At 47.0% G+C, this 19,237-nt stretch overlaps 1 protein-coding gene across 4 annotated transcripts in view; it reads left to right on the top strand.

Annotated features, from left to right (window-relative positions):
- Positions 1-19,237, top strand: part of DMAP1 (DNA methyltransferase 1 associated protein 1) — a 68,657-nt gene that overhangs the window by 25,069 nt on the left and 24,351 nt on the right. For all 4 annotated transcript variants that reach the window (XM_083157461.1, XM_083157460.1, XM_083157463.1 and 1 more), the window contains exons 5-8: positions 3,833-3,991; positions 5,407-5,574; positions 7,489-7,674; positions 15,699-15,770. In XM_083157461.1, the coding sequence (XP_083013587.1) occupies positions 3,833-3,991; positions 5,407-5,574; positions 7,489-7,674; positions 15,699-15,770 (585 nt within the window). The remainder of the gene's footprint in view (positions 1-3,832; positions 3,992-5,406; positions 5,575-7,488; positions 7,675-15,698; positions 15,771-19,237) is intronic.

Consider the following 19,237-nt stretch of genomic DNA (forward strand, 5'->3'; position numbering starts at 1 on the left):
CAGTGGGCGGAACGGTCAGGAGTAATTCTGCTGGCGGTATTCCTCCCAGGTCGGGAAAATCTAGAGGCCGATTTCCTCAGCAGGGAGGATCTACACCCAGGCGAATGGTCTCTCAACCCCGAGGTGTTTCGGGAACTCACCGACAGGTGGGGAGTTCCAGAGGTGGTCCTGATGGCGTCTCAGAAGAACCATCAGCTAACAGCGTACGTGGCACGTACAAGAGACCCTCAGGCCATAGCGGTAGACGCTCTGTCAACTCCGTGGGAATTCAACTTTGTCTATCTGTTCCCTCCACTTCCACTTATGGGCCAGGTGCTCAAGAAGCTCAAGAGGGAACCAGTGCAAGCTATTCTGATAGCGCCCTGGTGGCCTCGCAGGACGTGGTTTTCAGACATCCAGACGTTACTGGCAGACGAGCCAGTTCGGTTGCCCCTCAGACCGGATCTTCTTCTGCAGGGACCCTTCTTCCATCAGAATCTGCCACAGCTGCATTTGACGGCGTGGCTGTTGAGACCGCGGTCCTGCGGGAGAAGGGTATTCCAAGAGCAGTAATTCCTACGATGTTAAGGGCCCGAAAACCCGCCTCAGCAGCGCATTATCACAGAATATGGTGCTCATATGCGGGCTGGTGCGAGTCTAAGGGCTGGCCATTCCGAGTCTTCAAATTGTCCCGCCTTCTGTTGTTCCTACAGAGAGGATTGGACGGGGGGCTGAGACTGGGATCTCTTAAGGTTCAGGTCTCGGCTTTGTCCGTCCTTTTTCAGAAGAGATTGGCACTCATGCCTGAGGTGCAGACTTTCTTTCAGGGGGTTCTTCGGGTTCAGCCTCCCTTCGTACCCCCCACAGCTCCTTGGGATCTGGATTTGGTGCTGGCTTTCTTGAGGTCTGGAACCTTTGAGCCACTGGACAGGGTGGAACTGAAGTTCTTGTGCTGGAAGACAGTGCTTTTGCTAGCCCTAGCTTCAGCTCGCCGGGTGTCGGAGCTTAGTGCTCTGTCCTGTAGGCCTCCGTATTTAATTTTCCACGAGGACAGAGCAGAGCTGCGCACCCAGTCCGGGTTTCTTCCGAAGGTGGTATCCTCATACCACATTAACCAGCCTATTGTGGTTCCGGCGTTTCAAGGAGTTTCTTCGGAGCAGTCCTCATTGGATGTTGTCAGGGCTCTTCGGATTTATGTGGATAGAACCAGGTCTATACGTAAATCGGATTCCTTGTTTGTTCTCTATGACGCTTTCCGCAGGGGTTGGCCCGCGTCTAAGCAGACGATTGCACGATGGATCAAGTGGACGATCCGTAGTGCTTATCTTCATGCGGGACAGGTTCCTCCTGTCTCCTTGACGGCGCACTCTACCAGGTCGGTGAGTACGTCGTGGGCCGCTGAAAGAGGGGCTTCAATCTCTCAGCTTTGCAGGGCGGCCACTTGGTCGTCACAAAACACGTTTGTGAAATTTTACCAGTTTGATACCTTTGCCTCTTCGGCTTCGACCTTTGGTCGGCTGGTTTTGCAGAATCCTCAGCGCTCTCCCGCCCGGGGCTTGGTCTTTGGAACCTCCCCGAAGTGATTCCAGTGGTCCCTGCTGCATGTCAGAGAAAAGAGGATTTTGGTACTTACCGGTAAATCCATTTCTCTGAGATCAGCAGGGACCACTGGACACCCGCCCGGCTGTTGGATCCTGCCTGTTGTGGTTGCTGTTGCGGCCCGGCCCGGTGCCTGCGTGTCGTATATATGTTTATAATTTTGTTGGTTTCCTGTAACCCTTTCCTCTGGTAGGCCAATTTCCTCACTGGGGGATTGTGGGTCTTAGAGGGGAGGAGCCAGTATCCCCTAATTAATATTAAGAAGTGCCTAGCTCCCAGCATTCCCAGCTCTAATACCCAAAGTGATTCCAGTGGTCCCTGCTGATCTCAGAGAAATGGATTTACCGGTAAGTACCAAAATCCTCTTTTTACGACCCCCTATGATCCTCCATTGACATCACACTGCGACACTTGATCGTACCGATGTCTCCATTCCGAAAGGATGTTAGTAAAATGCGCATTTACAATATGAATTAGCAGCTCCCGCTTGTGTGTGTGGGGGATAATTCATGTTGTTTATAAACATTTCATGTGGAATTGTCCTTGAATGCGTCAAACATCAAGTCCATGAAAATTTAACGTTCCGGCTTATTATCACTTTGTATTATTTATATAGAAAATTCTCATTCCCGGTGACGGCTCAACTTTTATTTGTTTTGGTAAGAAATAATGACGTTTAAATAATGAATAATGTTCCGTGCCTGACGGGATTACTTGGAGGACTTGTGAGGATTATTATCCGCTCTGTATTACCGTGATGCTCCTGAGCCTTAGGGCCTTATTCTAGTTCACTCTTTCTGATAAAATCCTTCTTAGATGGACAAAACCATGGGCACTGCAGGTGGGGTAGATGTTACTTGTGCAGAGAGAATTCGATTTGGGTGGGGTTTACTTCAAACTGAGATCTATATTGCAGTGTAAAAATAAAGCAGCCAGTATTTACCCTGCACAGAAACTAAATAACTCACCCAAATCTAATTCTCTCTGCACATGTTACATCTGCCCCACCTGCAGTGCACATGGTTTTGTCCATCTAGTCTCATCTCACCAGTGATGTGTATATACATGTATAATATACATGGATGATCTTATCGCTTGTGTTCAGGACCGGTTGTGTTGACCCGCCAACCCTGTCGACCTACTTCATGTGTTGAACTAAGCCATATCGACTTTCAGCGGTCAACTCATTACATGTCGACCGATTGATATGTTATCACGATTTGACGATGGCATGGACACACTACGAAGAGTCATGAAGCCCCTCCCACCCCCTGCTCACATGTTTTATGTGCTACAGATGCGTCCTCTTTCATAGCCTTTATGTGTGTGTGTGTGTGTGTGTGTGTGTGTGTGTGCATGTGCGCAATGTCTGTAGTATCCTGGGCAGGGATTACTGTCATTGTATATATGTCACATTACTTGTTGTTGAATTGTTTCCGTTTTGCCAGCTGATTGCAGCATGACTCACGTAATTTGATGACTGAGCCGTTTATTATGCAGTTTAGGTAGACCAGGTAGAGATGCCTGCGTTACCCCTGTATAATGACCCGGGTGGGTAGCTCATTGCATGTTCCCCAAGCATAGCTAGACCTGTGTTACATTTCCTATACACGATCACGCGTGCCTGGTGGATTGATCCGCATGATGCTCAGTAGTGCAGTGATCTCGTTCTGTATTCTTATTTCTCTGCGGTATGCAGCCATCCAGCTGTGCTCTCACCCCTGTGTTCTGTTACACAGATGAGGTGGTCTCGGTCCTCTGCCAGCGGTGCTAAACCCCACTAAGCACCCACCTCCCCTCTGTCAGAGTACTTTAATGTTCTGCCCCCTCCCGGGATGGAACAAACTGTTTGTGCATATTTGACAGATCAGCACTCTGCTGCAAGTGGAACCATCCCATCTGCCAGCTTTGAATATGCATGCTGTTGGGGGGGGCAGACGGGAGGGGGGGAGGCTATATGTGATCAGTCCCAGTCTGCGTGCAGTGCCAGAGGTGACTCTGGAGGACCAGGCCAGGACACAGGCTTCAGTCAGTCACTTGCTGTGTGTAATTTCTAAATGACCAATAAAAGGATTGTTTCATCCCTTCATTGTTATTACTAACCCAGGCTGCCAGAGCTGTATGTGTATGATTTATATTGGTATGTCTAATACTATGACAAAGGATCGTAACACAAAAGGTTGCTTGTCTAAAGAGCTTGCGCTCTACATTGTGAAATCTGTGTTGTAAATAGCCCCTGTGCCTCTCTCTGCAGACCGTGCAGGTCCCGGTGTACTCCGAGCAGGAATACCAGATGTACCTGCATGACGATGGCTGGACGAAGGCGGAGACAGACCACCTCTTTGACCTCTGCCGGCGATTCGATCTGCGCTTCATTGTCATTCATGATCGCTATGATCACCAACAGTTCAAGGTAAGCACCGCGCCAGGCAAGGGTGGCAAGGAAATGCGCACATTGCATTCTGGCTGTTTAAGCCCGACACAGGCTTAGTACGTCTGTCAATAAACTTAGGGGGCATACACACGGGGCAATTCTACCCCATTTTCTAAGAAATCTAGTCGAGCACAGATCGCTCCGCGTGTATGCCCCGAGCGATGTCTATGTGCAGTCCCGCGTGGCTTGAGCACATGCAGCCAAGATCTAGATAGACCGTGCTACATTTGCATCAAGAAACTGAAGTTACAGTAGCACAGATCGCTCAGCGTGCACCACTATGTGTGCTGGGTGATCTAGCCAGCGCTGTGTGCTGATCGCTCAGCGCGCACCGCTATGTGTGCTGGGTGATCTAGCCAGCGCTGTGTGCTGATCGCTCAGCGCGCACCGCTATGTGTGCTGGGTGATCTAGCCAGCGCTGTGTGCTGATCGCTCAGCGCGCACCGCTATGTGTGCTGGGTGATCTAGCCAGCGCTGTGTGCTGATCGCTCAGCGTGCACCGCTATGTGTACTGGGTGATCTAGCCAGCGCTGTGTGCTCATCGCTCAGCGCGCACAGCTATGTGTGCTGGGTGATCTAGCCAGCGCTGTGTGCTGATTGCTCAGCGCGCATCACTATGTGTGCTGGGTGATCTAGCCAGCGCTGTGTGCTGATCGCTCAGCAGGGAAAGTCGCCCTGTTTGTACAGGGCGTTAGTGGTGGGTGACAACTGCTATGAACTTTTGAATTCAAAATACCGTTACAGTTGCATTTTATTATCATATAATATGAAATACTTTTTGGGATTAGTTATATGTTCTAGTAGGAGATTTATCAAACTTGCAGAGCGATAGCATGAAGAGAGATAAAGTACCAACCAATCGGCGCTTATCATTTTTCCAAAAGGCAGTAAGACGACAGGCTGATTGGTTGGCACTTTCTCCAAGCTCTGATAAATCCCTCCCTATATCCCAAAATAATTCAAATGAGTAAGAAGTCGGAAAACAACACGGAACATTACCCAGCATGCTCTCCGATATGGTCACAGAATGTATTCGGTTTCCCAGCATGCTCTCTGATAAAATGGTTTCACAGAATGTGTTTCCTTTACCAGCCTGCTTCTCTGATTTTAGTGGGACATATTGTATTTCATTTCCCAGCCACCTCTGATAATGATGTGTGATGCTCTCTGATACTGAGGGGTGAATTTATGAAGCTTGGAGAAGTGTTATCTATCCCCATAAAGAACGTTATGAGCAAGGTGATAATGGTTCAGCCAATCAGCTACAATATGTAAATTGACAGGTAAGAGCTGATTGGCTGAACCATTATCACCTTGCACTTAACGTTCTTTATGGGGATAGATAACACTTCTCCAAGCTTCATAAATTCACCCCTGTGTCTCTGGTGTTGCAGAAAAGGTCAGCGGAGGATCTGAAAGACCGTTATTACGGTATCTGTGCCAAGCTGGGAAATGTTCGCGCCACTCCTGGGACAGACCCGAAGATCCCGGTGTTTGATGCCGCTCACGAGCGGAGGAGGAAGGAGCAGCTGGAGAGGCTTTATAGCAGGACCCCAGAGCAGGTGCTGTCGCTTATACTAACACTTATTTATTGTAAAGTAATCGCCGTTCCCAAAATGTCTTAATACTTATAACAGGATAAGCACCAGTGACTGTGAGCATGGGTTTGATTTCTCTCAATATGGGGTAGATGTATGAAGCGGTGATAAAGGAGAAGTGATAAAGTGCCTGGTACTTTATCACTGGCCAGTCAGCTCCTTACTGTTAAGTTACCGGCTGGGTTTAAAAAGGGAACAGTTACAAGCTGATTGGCTGGTGAGAATGTACCAGGCACTTTATCACTTCTCCATACATCTACCCCTATGAGGCAGAAGTATTAAGCCTGGTGAAGTGATAAAATTGCCGGTGATAATGAAGCAGTCAATCCGCTTCTAACTGTCAAGTTACAGGCTGAAATTTAAAAAGGACAGTAGCTGATTGGCTGGTGCGTAACCACCTTCCACTTTATCACTTCAGAAGACTTAATACATCTCCTCGCATTGTACGCTGGTATATTGCCTGTGCCATAGCCTGCACCAAGCTCATACAGCATTTAATAAATCAGTATTGGGGTACATTTAGCTGTTTTTTGGGGTCAGCGTTAACCAGTAAGGGTAAGACTTGTCTCAGTATTTATTACTTTTCGGCACAGAGAGTTAAACCAGCCATAAAGTGCTGACTTGTTAGCTTATAACATGGGTTTTAGAAGGCTCTTCCTTGAACTCCGGATCCTCGTGACCCTCCGTCTACAATTCCCCTTAGATTCCTGAACTGGCAGGTCGGAGATTATCCTTTTGGTGTTCGGCAGCTCGCTGCAGTTCCTGATCTCGCTCTGTAAAGCTGAAGGGAGGTTGCGGGGCAGGAAGGTTATTGCGAATTATCTCCATTTCCTTTTAGCCGCGCGTTCTGCCCTCAGAGCTGCTCCAACTCCATAAAACTGGTTTTGAAGTTGTTCCTGCACTGCGGAGGCGTCTTCTGTGCCGGTTTTACTCTGTGCCCCTTCCAAAATAGAGGACAGGTGCCGGACCACTTAGCGGAGCGGAGCGTCCAGTCTCATGGCCTGTCGGGTCTCGGATACGGTGAATGGGAAAGTTTAGCGGTGGGGATTTGAAGATTCGCAGCAGGTGGTACACAGAAATAAGTGTAAGCATGGCAGGGTTCACAGAGGAGACTTATCGGGATCCAAGTCATGTTCGGCCGGTGACTTCTAATATCCTCTGCATTGTGATGGGGCATTATGGCGCTCTCATACTCAGATGGTCCTGATGACAAGGCGTTTTATCCCCACTCTATTATGTCACTTTCACAGTGTGACATCACCACTTTCCAGAGATGAGGATCTATACACTTGCCCGATTTGGCGTCTTTTCACCGGGTTCCGAGGAATTGTGCTGAAAATCGGGTGAGACTTGGCCAAATCGGAGGTGTTTGACATCCGATCCTATGCAAGGTCCTGTGCGCATCGGGTCAGAGTTGGAGGCCTGACTTGCTGCATGTCTAAACTCTCACTAAGGCCCCCTTCCCGGCAGCAGGGGAATGAGATTGCATACGATATAGCATATGCAGAATCGCATACGATATAGTGTCCCCGCCGCCCGGGAAGCTCCTTCATCAGTACAACTGTAGGAATCTATTCCCAATCTCCCAGACACATCTGCAGTGGGAATTCCAGCACTCTGTCATGTTGAAGGTTTCCTAAGTACCACCTCACTGGTGCTCCAGTCGCAGTGCCAGGGAGAAAGACCAGCTCCCCACCAATTACTGCCAGATCCTCCCCTCTAACACCACACTCATCCTATTGTCAATAAGGTAGATATCCCAGGAACTTACTTTGGTTTTGCGTTCTGATGCGGTACAGATCTTGCCCACTAGGTGGCGGCCTCTGCATGTTGTTAACCACCCAGAGTCTGATTTGTTTTTCTCACGTTTACCTGCAGGTGTCAGAAGAGGAATATCTCATACAAGAGTTGCGTAAAATCGAGAGCAGGAAGAAGGAGCGAGAAAAGAAAACTCAGGACCTACAGAAACTCATCACCGCGGCCGACACCACAACCGAGCTGCGGCGCGCAGAGAGGAAGGCCACGAAAAAGAAATTGCCGCAAAAGAAGGAAACGGAAAAACCAGTAAGATTGAGTTTCCTTCGGTCTGATAATCCGGTTATCCCAGACATTGACAGAACTTTTATGCTGACGGCATGTCAGAGTTCTCTTTCCACAGTGGTTGTCAGGTTCTGCTTTTCCTTTGTCAACCTGAGAGGGTGGATGAAGACTGAGCAGGCATTCTAGCGGACTAAACTTGTCCCTGTACGCCCTCATTCATCCACTCAAATGTTATGTTTACACTAGCTTTGCACTTCCACTCTGCCAGGCGCCGCTGTCTCTCCTCTCAACTGATTACTTCCTCCCATCCCGCTTCCCAGCCCGTGCTGCTTCCTACCACTGGAACTCTCTCCCTGTCAGAATCTTCAACTCTCTCCAGAACATCAAACAGGCTCTCAATACCCACTAAAGCTCTCCTGCTCTCATCCTAACCCACCGATCTATGCTCCTCGCTATCCGCCTGCCCTGACCCTGTAGCTTGTAAGCTCTACATGCCCCCACATACACTTGTGCAAGATATTGCTTGCTAGCATCACATGTGATACCCCGGCAGCTCCCTGGCAACTGGATCACATGCTATATATATATGGGTGAGATATAATAGGATGAGAGATTCAGAAAGTGAGAGATGACAGTTTTTTAAAGCGGCTTTGCAGTGTAGATGATTGCCGCTTTAAAAAACTGGAGATTTATTACCAAATCTCTAACTTTCTGAATCTCTCACCCTATTCATTTTCACCCCATATGCGCTCCTTTTGCATATGCTATATCATATGTGGTCCCAGCAAGGGCTGCTGGTCCAATAAATCTATAGGGGCTCTGGTCCAATGCACATAGGACCAGCAATTTGCATATAAATGGGATGAAATCGCACAAGAGTATGGCCACCTTAACAAGCAGGGCCCTCATCCCTTTTTTTCCTTGGCCTATACTTTAATCTCCTCTCCGTTACAAACAACTGCTTAGAGCAGGCATGTCCAAACTATGGCCCTCCAGCTGTTCTGAAACTACACGTCCCATGATGCCTTGCCACAGTTTTCCTATTAGGGAATGCTAAAACAATGGCAAGGCATGCTGGGCTGTGTAATTTCATCACAGCTGGAGGGCCATAGTCTGGACATACAGGGCTCAGCCAGTGCTGCTTTTATGGGTATTGTTGCTGCATGCACTGGCAATAGTTTTGTGCAAGTCTTTTCCTGTGTGTATGATCTGTAAGGACCCCTTGTGATGCCATATAAATAAAGGTTAATAATGAAATAATAGTAGCATATAATAAGATTACAGTGCAGGAGAGCGGACCACCTTAATTCCTAAAAGGTTGGAATAAAGAATAAAATCACTATACGTGTGTACAGGCCCTTATTCCGATCTGATCGCAATCCAAATTTGTTCCCAAAATGGGCAAAGCCATGTGCACTGCAGGTGGGGCAGATGTAACATGTGCAGAGAAAGCTACATTTGGGTGGGGTGTGTTGAAACTGAAATCGAAATTGCAGTGTAAAAATAATGCAGCCAGTATTTACCCTGCACAGAAACAAAATAACTCGCACAGATCTAACTCTCTCTGCACATGTTACATCTGCCCCACCTTCAGTGCACATGGTTTTGCCCATTTTGAGAACAAATTTGTACTGCGATCAGAGTCCTTGCACATGAACCTCTTCATTGCTGCAGCATGGTAATAACCACAGTGATTTATGCATTTTCATTGTCTGAGTTTCCAAACATCTATAACAACCCCCCTGGATATAAAAGAATGTATATTATCCAAAGTAGGTGTCATAGGTTCATTTAGGAATGGTAAATTGTATTTAAATAAATGCCACCATCTTTCTCGCAGTCACGTTCCTCCTGTGACAGGTGAGAATTGGCTTCTATACAAGGAAGTTTTACTGTGCTCAATGTGACTTGTCCTCGTGGTGGTCATGTGACCTGTGACAAACAGCCAACAGATCGCAGCGCTGTTTCTCCGCCCCCCTGCTGCTTTGTAAGGGCCAGAGATCCACTGCAGCTGCTGTATACGCACAGTGGGTGGGCGTGCAGTGATATATTTGGCTGGAGATCGCCTGGACCTGGGGACGTCCATGATCAGCATATAGGATCCTATAAGAAGTTACAGTGAACCGCCTGTATACGATATATTGTAGGTGTATTCTTTACCCTTCCATGCTTTAATTGCATGTGCCATGTTGGCCTGTATTTGTTTTTGCAAATAACTGGAATTAACACCTGGCGCGTGTCTGCAGGCGATGACTTCCTGCTGATGGGTCCTGGCGTAAAATCATTGAGAAGTGTCAGCCCGCCCTAGTGCTGCCTGCATGCTAAGTGCCCTCGCTGGCTCCTCTGTTTACGCTCAGGGGGCAATCAGGAAACCTTGAATCAATAGCAAGGACGCTGCCGCTCCCCTGAGCTCCTTTTCAGGGTGTTTAATGGCTGCAATCAAACAGCTATTGAGCCAAGTAGCCGTGTTGCTTCAGGGCTTTCCTAGGTCCAATGTGTTCCAGCATCTGAGGAGTTAATCATGTCCTCTAAGCCGAAAGCTGTCAGTACGGTGGTGCCGGGTGCACAAATGGGAACAGCCGATGTCCTGCATTGTTACCCGATGTGACATAACCACTTATAATTACAGGCGACTGTGCCCGCATTCACATACGTTGGCAGAACACAGTGCCCGACACCTGAATTTCTGCCCGCCATGTAGCCAAGTGCAAACTTTTGTTTCCTGTCTAGTGCTGGCTATGGGCCGGAGTGCTGGCTATGGGCCGGAGTGCTGGCCAGCTGGACATGGATATCTGTTCTTAAATGGGGTATGGGTCAGAATGTCGACAATAAGAAGGTCGACAGTCATTGGGTAGACCACTATTGGTCGACAGGCCATCAGTTGACACGGTAAAAAAAGGCTGGCAAGGTCGACAGTTCGACACAAGCATTTGGCCGACATGGAAAAGGTAGACGTTAAAAGGTTGCCATGATTTTTCACTGTTTTGTTGTCCCCTCGATGACATGGACACCGTATAAGTGTGCCGCGTCCCCTCCATGACATGGACACCGTATAAGTGTGCCGCGTCCCCTCCATGACATGGACACCGTATAAGTGTGCCGCGTCCCCTCCATGACATGGACACTGTATAAGTGTGCCGCGTCCCCTCCATGACATGGACACCGTATAAGTGTGCCGCGTCCCCTCCATGACATGGACACCGTATAAGTGTGCCGCGTCCCCTCGATGACATGGACACCGTATAAGTGTGCCGCGTCCCCTCCATGACATGGACACCGTATAAGTGTGCCGCGTCCCCTCCATGACATGGACACCGTATAAGTGTGCCGCGTCCCCTCCACGACATGGACACCGTATAAGTGTGCCGCGTCCCCTCCATGACATGGACACCGTATAAGTGTGCCGCGTCCCCTCCATGACATGGACACCGTATAAGTGTGCCGCGTCCCCTCCATGACATGGACACCGTATAAGTGTGCCGCGTCCCCTCCATGACATGGACACCGTATAAGTGTGCCGCGTCCCCTCCATGACATGGACACCGTATAAGTGTGCCGAGTCCCCTCCATGACATGGACACCGTATAAGTGTGCCGCGTCCCCTCCATGACATGGACACCGTATAAGTGTGCCGAGTCCCCTCCATGACATGGACACCGTATAAGTGTGCCGCGTCCCCTCCATGACATGGACACCGTATAAGTGTGCCGTGTCCCCTCTAATGCTTCGGGCACAGTTCCTCGCAACGCATGGCACGTTATGATAATCTAACTCTACGTCCACTTGAATAGTAAAGTTTGAAAAATCACCTTTTTGAAATAGTTTTTGAAAAACTCATGTCGACCTCTCCCATGTCGACCTAAGGTATGTTGAACTTTTTTCATGTGTCGACCAGTAGTGATCGACCTATTGACTGTCTACCTTTTTATTGTCGACCTGCCGACTCCATCCCAATAAATGTATATTCCCTTTAGACTAAGGCAGAACAACTTGACTCTCCCCCCAAGTGCCTAACCATAATGGAAAATTAGTTACAACTGATTTGCATGTCGGCCTTTTGAAACTGATGCCCATTTAACCCTGTGGACCTTAGTTATGGTCGGCTAATTACCCGTCGAACTTTTGACTTGACCTTTGTAGAGTCGATGTACCCATTAGTTGTGAGGACAATTGCCCAACAGTGTCTAATGTCGCAGTGCGTTACAGAATGGTGTCTGTTATGTCCTTTAAATATTTTGCACACAGGAAAACATCTCCCCTTATCTCCTATATCTTCCGTTCTGAGAAGCTCTCAAAGTTATGTGTAAAATAATGTATTAGATGTGTTATTCGTGTGTTGTCAGTAGAGACATTTTGGTGCAATTGCAGCAGACATTTATGTAGCCCTGAATTGGCCCCTTATTGAATTCGGCTGTATGTCAGGTTGTGCACATCTGCCGTCTGTATGACACATCGTACGCATAGGTCACCTTGTTACGGAGCTCAGCAGAGGCTAACGGAGAGCCATGATCTTGTACGACAGCAGGAGAGCATTGTCCAGCTGCGAGATGCTTTTGTGGAGGAAGCACCATCCTGAACCACTGTGTTTGAGTGATTTGCGGAATTTTTGCGCAAGAGATGATCGATGCGGCTGACCTGTGCTCACCATCACGGAGGTGAAGGCCAGGGTTACCAAGACCCAGTTTGAGAAGGAGATAAGCATCTCATCGGGATCCATCCACTTGATAGTCCGTGCAAAGCTTGGCCTGAGCAATGTTACTTTAAACTGGGTGCCCCATGAGCTGACTCGAAAGCAGGAGGCTTCAGTGACTTGGTGCCACAACATGCTGGCCCGTTTTGGTAGCAGTTGCTCAAACTCTAAGAGCACGCCAGTGGAGATGAATCCTGGATCTACAGTTTCGACTCAGAATCCAAACATGAGTCAGCCCAGTAGACACCAGTAGGAAGAGTGGAACCACAGACTTTCCCACATGAGGGCAGTGTGGCCAAGCAGATGTTGGCTGTTTGTGTGGCCAAGACTAGTCATGTAGGTCCTTTACCACTCCAATACCTACCACAAGTGTTGAAAGCCATTTCCAGACTCCGCCCAAGAACTTTCACGCGTGGTGACCACCTCAATTGTGACAATGCACCTGACCACAAGTCCAGGAAAGTATTGGATTTTCCAGCCCATGTACGGATCCAAGAGCTTGGTCATCCACCGTACAGTCCAGACCTGGCACCCTGCAACTTTTTTTATGTTCCCACAAATCAGGACAAGATGCCTGCAGTTTTGAGTCACCGGAAGCTGCCTTGGAGACCTTTCAGCATGTAGAAGACCTACCTTCTTCAGACTGGACCAACTGCTTCACCAAGTGGTTCGAGCGCATGCAAGTTTGTAAATGTAATACTTTTTGGGTATCAGGAAACTTATTGCAAGTGGGGACACTTTGTAAATTAGGATGTTCGGTTACTCTGGTCAACAGAACCGCTACTCTGGTCAACAGAACCGCTTTCCTAAGCACCGCTTTCTATAAACGTTCCCTGGTGTCTGTAGGGGTTATAGGTCAGTGTGCTTATAATGCAGACGTCGTACTTAAGTTTTGTCTTCTAGATTTATACTAAATATTTTCCTTTTGATGTTAAGGGAATTTTCTCTCGACACAAAAGCTTCAGAAATCTCCGTTCCCTTTGTTGTCTGAACACCCTGAAACATAAATGGCATTTTTACATTGATGCCTGCTGGTTCCCCCACCTCTGTCTAGTTTTTGACAGATAAAGTGCTGTATAATGCAATATACTGTCAGCGTGCCAGCTGAATACTGTGACATTATATTTTCAGCTTTAGTGGCCCTTTAACGTAAGTTACTTTATAGGAAAGAGCTGCTATCAGCCGTCCTATATAAAAGTTTCACGGCTTGTCAGAAATACATTTCCGCTGAGGGAAATTTCCTTTGCACCGCAGCTTTCTTTCTTTGCAAGTGTTTTGAAGGACACGGTCAAAGCTTTGAGTGGCTGATGACCAAGCCACACCCCAGCATGCCGTGCCATGGTTTAAGCAGGCCCTGAGTTAAAAAGAAAAATAAGTGGCGCTGGTATTGATGAAATAATCGTACAAATATTTAATATCAATTAAAACAATATGACATAAATCAATTACATACAACAATAAAAGGTGAATCAATATCTGGACCGGAGGCTGAATGGAATAAACCCAATAAATGGTGAATATAAGTTAATATCTGGGATAATTTGGGTTGCCCAATAGTTACCACTGATGGTGATTATGATCCAGTCCCGAAAGCTGAGTAGCAAAAAGGTCCTCAAATGGATGCGACTGTGGGGCCACAGTTGATTAGAAACCCAATTGATGTAGTAGGGCTGAAAGCTATTTTGGCCACAGTTGTCTCACGTCGCTAGAGGCTCCAATAATGGGGATGGTATCAAATGGCAGGTGTCCTCAGGGTTGGTGAATTTTAAGACCAACTGGTCAGTGATCTCAGTTCGTTGTGACCAACCTTGATTCCTGCTCGGAGGTGTATCCACGTGGTGTCGACAATAGTGGACCGCAGAAGCGGGATGGTGAGGAAGCAGGTGTCTCTCAAGATTTGAGAGTGGGCAACCCAGAGCGCTGGGGAATCTAATTGATAAGGTCCAAAAGTGATCTCCTGGTCCTGGTCCAGGCTATAGATAACGCGTTTCGCTGCTTGTAGCGGTGCAGCTTTATCAAAGGTTAAGCAGGCCCTAACTGGAAAACTGTATCATTGCATGCTGGGATGTATACTTCCACAGAGTGCCACACATCGCCTGACTAAGACGTGGCAGTAAAATGTCAGATATGCTGACCTACCACCTACTATTAGAAGGCTTAAGATATTTAAAACACTATATCCATATTAGTGGACAGAGGCCAGATCTGCAACCTGTGATTGAGCTTGTGCTCCAATTGCATTTCTTTTACTGAATATATGGAGGGGCACTTGATGCCCTGTGCAAGTGTCAGTTTGGCTACCTTGGGGACCCGTTGAAACCTAGAAGATTCCCTTTATCAGTTGGCATTCATTATACGATACATGGTGTACTATAGTGACCGCTGTATGATAGAGTTCATTCCAGTGACCACTGTACAATACAGAGAGCATTCTAGTGATCACTGTAAAATACAGGGATCATTCTATATGATACAGAGAACGTTCTAGTCACTACTATCTGAGCATTTTAATATCTCCTGTAGAATACATATTATTCTAGTCACTGCTGTACACTAGAGTATTCTAGTGTCTGTTGTACAATACAGAGAGCATCCCGGTGATCATTGTACAATACTGAGATCATTATAGTCACTGCTGTGCAGTAGAGAGTATTCTAGCGGTTGTTGTGAAATACAGAGCATATTCTAGCGATTTCTATATGATACAGAGACTACATATACAATACAGAGTTCATTCTACTAATTAATATCCGAGCATTTTGGTAGCCCCTGTAGAATAGATGGTATTCTAGTGACCACTGTACTATATAAAGATTTATTCTAGTACTGCTCTAGAACACACACAACACTATAGTGACCACCACAGAGTAGAGGGAGCATTTTATTGAGCCAAATACAACACACGTAAATGTATTACAGGCTGCGGAATGGATTAGGAAGTAGTTAAGCGTATAATTTCAGGATTGGTTTCCTGGCACCATGTGGGATATATCATGTGGATTATCTCCAAAATTCTCTGCAGACCAATTCCAACAAGCTTCCATTGTGCCAAATCATAAATAAGATGAATTAATGGAACAATAGATTGGTATCAGGAGGCAACGTATAACTTACTGTGACCGTAATGTGCATTTTATACAGGGTGTCCAGCAAAACCGTGGGAAGGAATATATTTATTTAGTACGTGTTCTGTGCTGGAATCTCATTGTCATAGTTAGATATCTATTTAGTCTTCCCACCAGGTTCCGGTAGCGCTCCCATTACCCAAATGCCGCTGATTTTCTGTTTATCCTGCAGGTGACATGAAATGTTGGCGTTTTATTAGTATGTTAACGCCTCGTTTTTATTTCATTCACAGGCTGTACCAGAAACTGCCGGCATCAGATTCCCAGACTTTAAATCGGCCGGAGTGACGCTGCGCAGTCAGAGGGTATGTGTTATGTCATTCACCGTAATCTCTACCTTTGTGTCCCGACCCCGTCAGCTGTGATATAACCTACGGGAGGTTGTCATTATTTAGATCAATTCAAAAAATATATGGATTTTTTTATTTGGATTGCCCCATTTTTAGGAATGTTAGAATGCACTCTTTCCATTCTAACTCTCTATACGCTATTTTTCACCTGCTACGCTGTATAACAGAGTTGCCGGCAGTTACAACACCAATGTTGGCATCCTTATAATTAATATTGCTGAAATGCCAACGTTGGTGAGGATGACGGCACCAGAATCCTCACTGCCGGCCATGCGAATGTTAGTACGTGGGGTGCGGTATCCTGGGGGATAAGGTTTAGGCACTAGTGTGGGACAGGTTTAGACTGGTAAGGTTAGGCTGCGGGGAGGGAGGGTTAGTTAGGCACTTATATGGGGGGGGGGTTAGGCTGTATAGGGGGGAGGGGTTAGGTTGTATAGGGGGGAGGGGTTAGGCAGCAGGGTACAGGGATGTCTGGAGTTAGGGGGTGATTCTAATTGACTCAATATATAGCAAGTTCGGCCTTGTCCCGATGTTTTGGGGACTGCGCATGGGCGTGGTCAATTATGAGTATGAGCTCACCTTTGCGAATAGGGGAATCGGCAGTGGAGGGGGCGGGTGTTCGGACGGGCGGCGACCCAGGCGTTTGGTAAGCTGCAATGTTTGCAGCTTACATAGCCGACCTGAATCAGGCTCTTCGTATCGTCCGCAATTTTCCAGACCCGTAACAAACTTCAAATCCCACGGGAAACAATTTTTTAAAATGGCAATAAATACTTTTATCGAACCGATCTTCATTACAACACGTAAATACCTGTATGACTGGTGATATCTCTGCATTGCGTCTGGGGTCCCCTCTGGATTAATGTAACGGTTTGCCTGTCAGCACTGAGCAGGTTAAATCTGCAATACAGTATGTCCGCAAACAAACAGCAGAGCGCCAGTCTCCCGGCATAATACAGTGGCAGACGGAGATCTAGTTCACCAGCCTAAAATTACTTTTATTCACCAATGCAAAACATGATTTGTGCCTGGCTGGAGAGACGGGCATGGCTGCTGGGATGTGGGAAGGTGAGGAGAGCAGGCGCGGTGCCGGCAGTTATTAATATTCCGCTCCTGACAGACGCGGTTTGATTAATTAGTATCTCCTGGATCTGTGCAGCAGGATGATGAGTCTGTGCTGACTGGAGCTTGCTGTAATCCATGCCAGCGACTAATAATGATGGAGTTAGGACTCTTCACAGGCACTTAGCTGCTCTCAGGAACTTCTGTTCTTTACAGTCCGACCTTTTGTCACCTTACAGTTACATCCTCAGATAGAGAATTCAGTAACATTGTGCTTAGGATCCGTTATCTGTGTATTTGTCTTTTATTCAGAGTGGTGTTTCTTAGGGTTCGGATCATTTTACCATTTATGTTAGTCAGGGGCTTCCCCCTTTATCTTGGTGTCTCCCTTGCTCCCCCCCCCCCCTCCCATTATCTGTACCTTTCTTCTTATGTAGCATTGCTCTATACTAGTGTCTCTCTCCCCTGTCCATCCTTCCACCCCTTTCTCGGTCTGTCTTTCTCTCTCGCTCCCCCATTGGTCTGTCTTTTTCCCTGTTTATTCCCCTCTCATCTCCCTCTGTATGTTCCCTGGTTCTCGTATACGTACGATTCTATCCATCCCCCCTTTATACTGTAGCTCTCACTCTCACCTCCCAAGCTGTCTCACTCCACATCTTTCTCTTTCCTCCTCAGTCTACCCCAAAACACACATACACACACCCACACACACACACACCCTCTTTGTCAGCACCCGGCTTTTTCTCTGTGTACCCTGGCGTTCTAACACTCCTTATCTCGCTCATCTGTTCCCCTACACACCCCCCCCCCCCCCAATATGCCTCTCGCTTCATTGTCTGTCTCCTCCCCCATTTTTCATAAGCCTCTCATCCTTCATCTCGCTGCCACTTATACATCCCTTGCTACTGCCACTTTAACATGCGTCTCTCTTTACACTTTCTCTATTGCCCCCTATACACCTGTTTCCATTGCTCGCTTTTGCCCACCCCTCTCTATTTTTTTTGCCCACCCCTCTCTTTTTTTTGCCGACCCTTCTTTTTTTTTACTCACCCCTCTCTTTTTTCCCCATGACCTCTCTTCCCCCCCCCCCCCACTACTCTTTTTTTTTTGCCCACCCCTCTCTTTTTTGCCTTCCCCCGCTCTTTTATGCCCTCTCATCCTCCATCTCCCTTTCTACTGCCACTTTTTTAAGGTTTTTTTTTGCCCACCCCCCTCTTTTTTTTTTTTTCTGCCCACCCCCTCTTTTTTTGCCAACCCCTCTCTTTTTTGCCCATCCCCTTTTTTGCCTACCCTCTTTTTTTTTGGCCATCCCCGTTTTTTTTGTGCCCTCCCCTCTTTTTATGCCCTCCCACTCTCTTTTTGCTCTCCTCTCTCTTTTTTTATGCCCTCTTCTATCCCTCCTCTTTCCCCCTTCTCCTGGTCTTTTGCCCTCCTCTTTCCTCTCTCTCTTTTGCCATTGTCTCTGTTTCTTCCCAATCTCCCTATATATCTTCACTTTTCCCCTTTTCACCCCACCCCATAGTCTCTAATACGCCCATCCACTCCCATGTCTTTCAGGCCTCTCTCCCCCATCTCTGTTGCCCAATTTTGCCTATTGTCTCCTCTCTTTCCCTCTACCCAAAACTAGGTTTTTTGGGTTGATATGGTAGTATTGAAAATGTATAAGTGTAAGCTACTTCAGCCCCTGAGTTCTCAGTGAATGGAATATATACATTGTTATAAGTAACCGGTGGCCCCAATCAGAGCCCTTCCTCCATCTGCTGGTTATATGGCAAACTGCACAACTCCTGACTTTGACAGTGCTGACACCCAGAGGAACTACAAAACAATAACTGATAGGGACATTTACTTCCTGTCCATTATTCTACATTTGAAATATATTTATTATTATTCTACGTTGGGAATCATTATATTTTTGTTGTTCATAGAACAAAGACATTATTATTTGTGTATACAGCCTCAATTGCACGCAGGCAGCATTATAATATGGGTGTCCACCCTTCATTATACATAGGCAGCATTATAATATGGGTGTCCACCCTTCATTATACATAGGCAGCATTATAATATGGGCGTCCACCCCTCATTATACATAGGCAACATTATAATATGGGTGTCCACCCTTCATTATAGATAGGCAGCATTATAATATGGGTGTCCACCCTTCATTATACATAGGCAGCATTATAATATGGGTGTCCACCCTTCATTATACATAGGCAGCATTATAATATGGGTGTCCACCCTTCATTATACATAGGCAGCATTATAATATGGGTGTCCACCCTTCATTATACATAGGCAGCAATATAATATGGGTGTCCACCCTTCATTATACATAGGCAGCAATATAATATGGG

The sequence above is a fragment of the Crinia signifera genome, chromosome 8 (genome assembly GCF_055691185.1).
Source record: "Crinia signifera chromosome 8, ASM5569118v1, whole genome shotgun sequence".
NCBI lineage: Eukaryota > Metazoa > Chordata > Amphibia > Anura > Myobatrachidae > Crinia > Crinia signifera.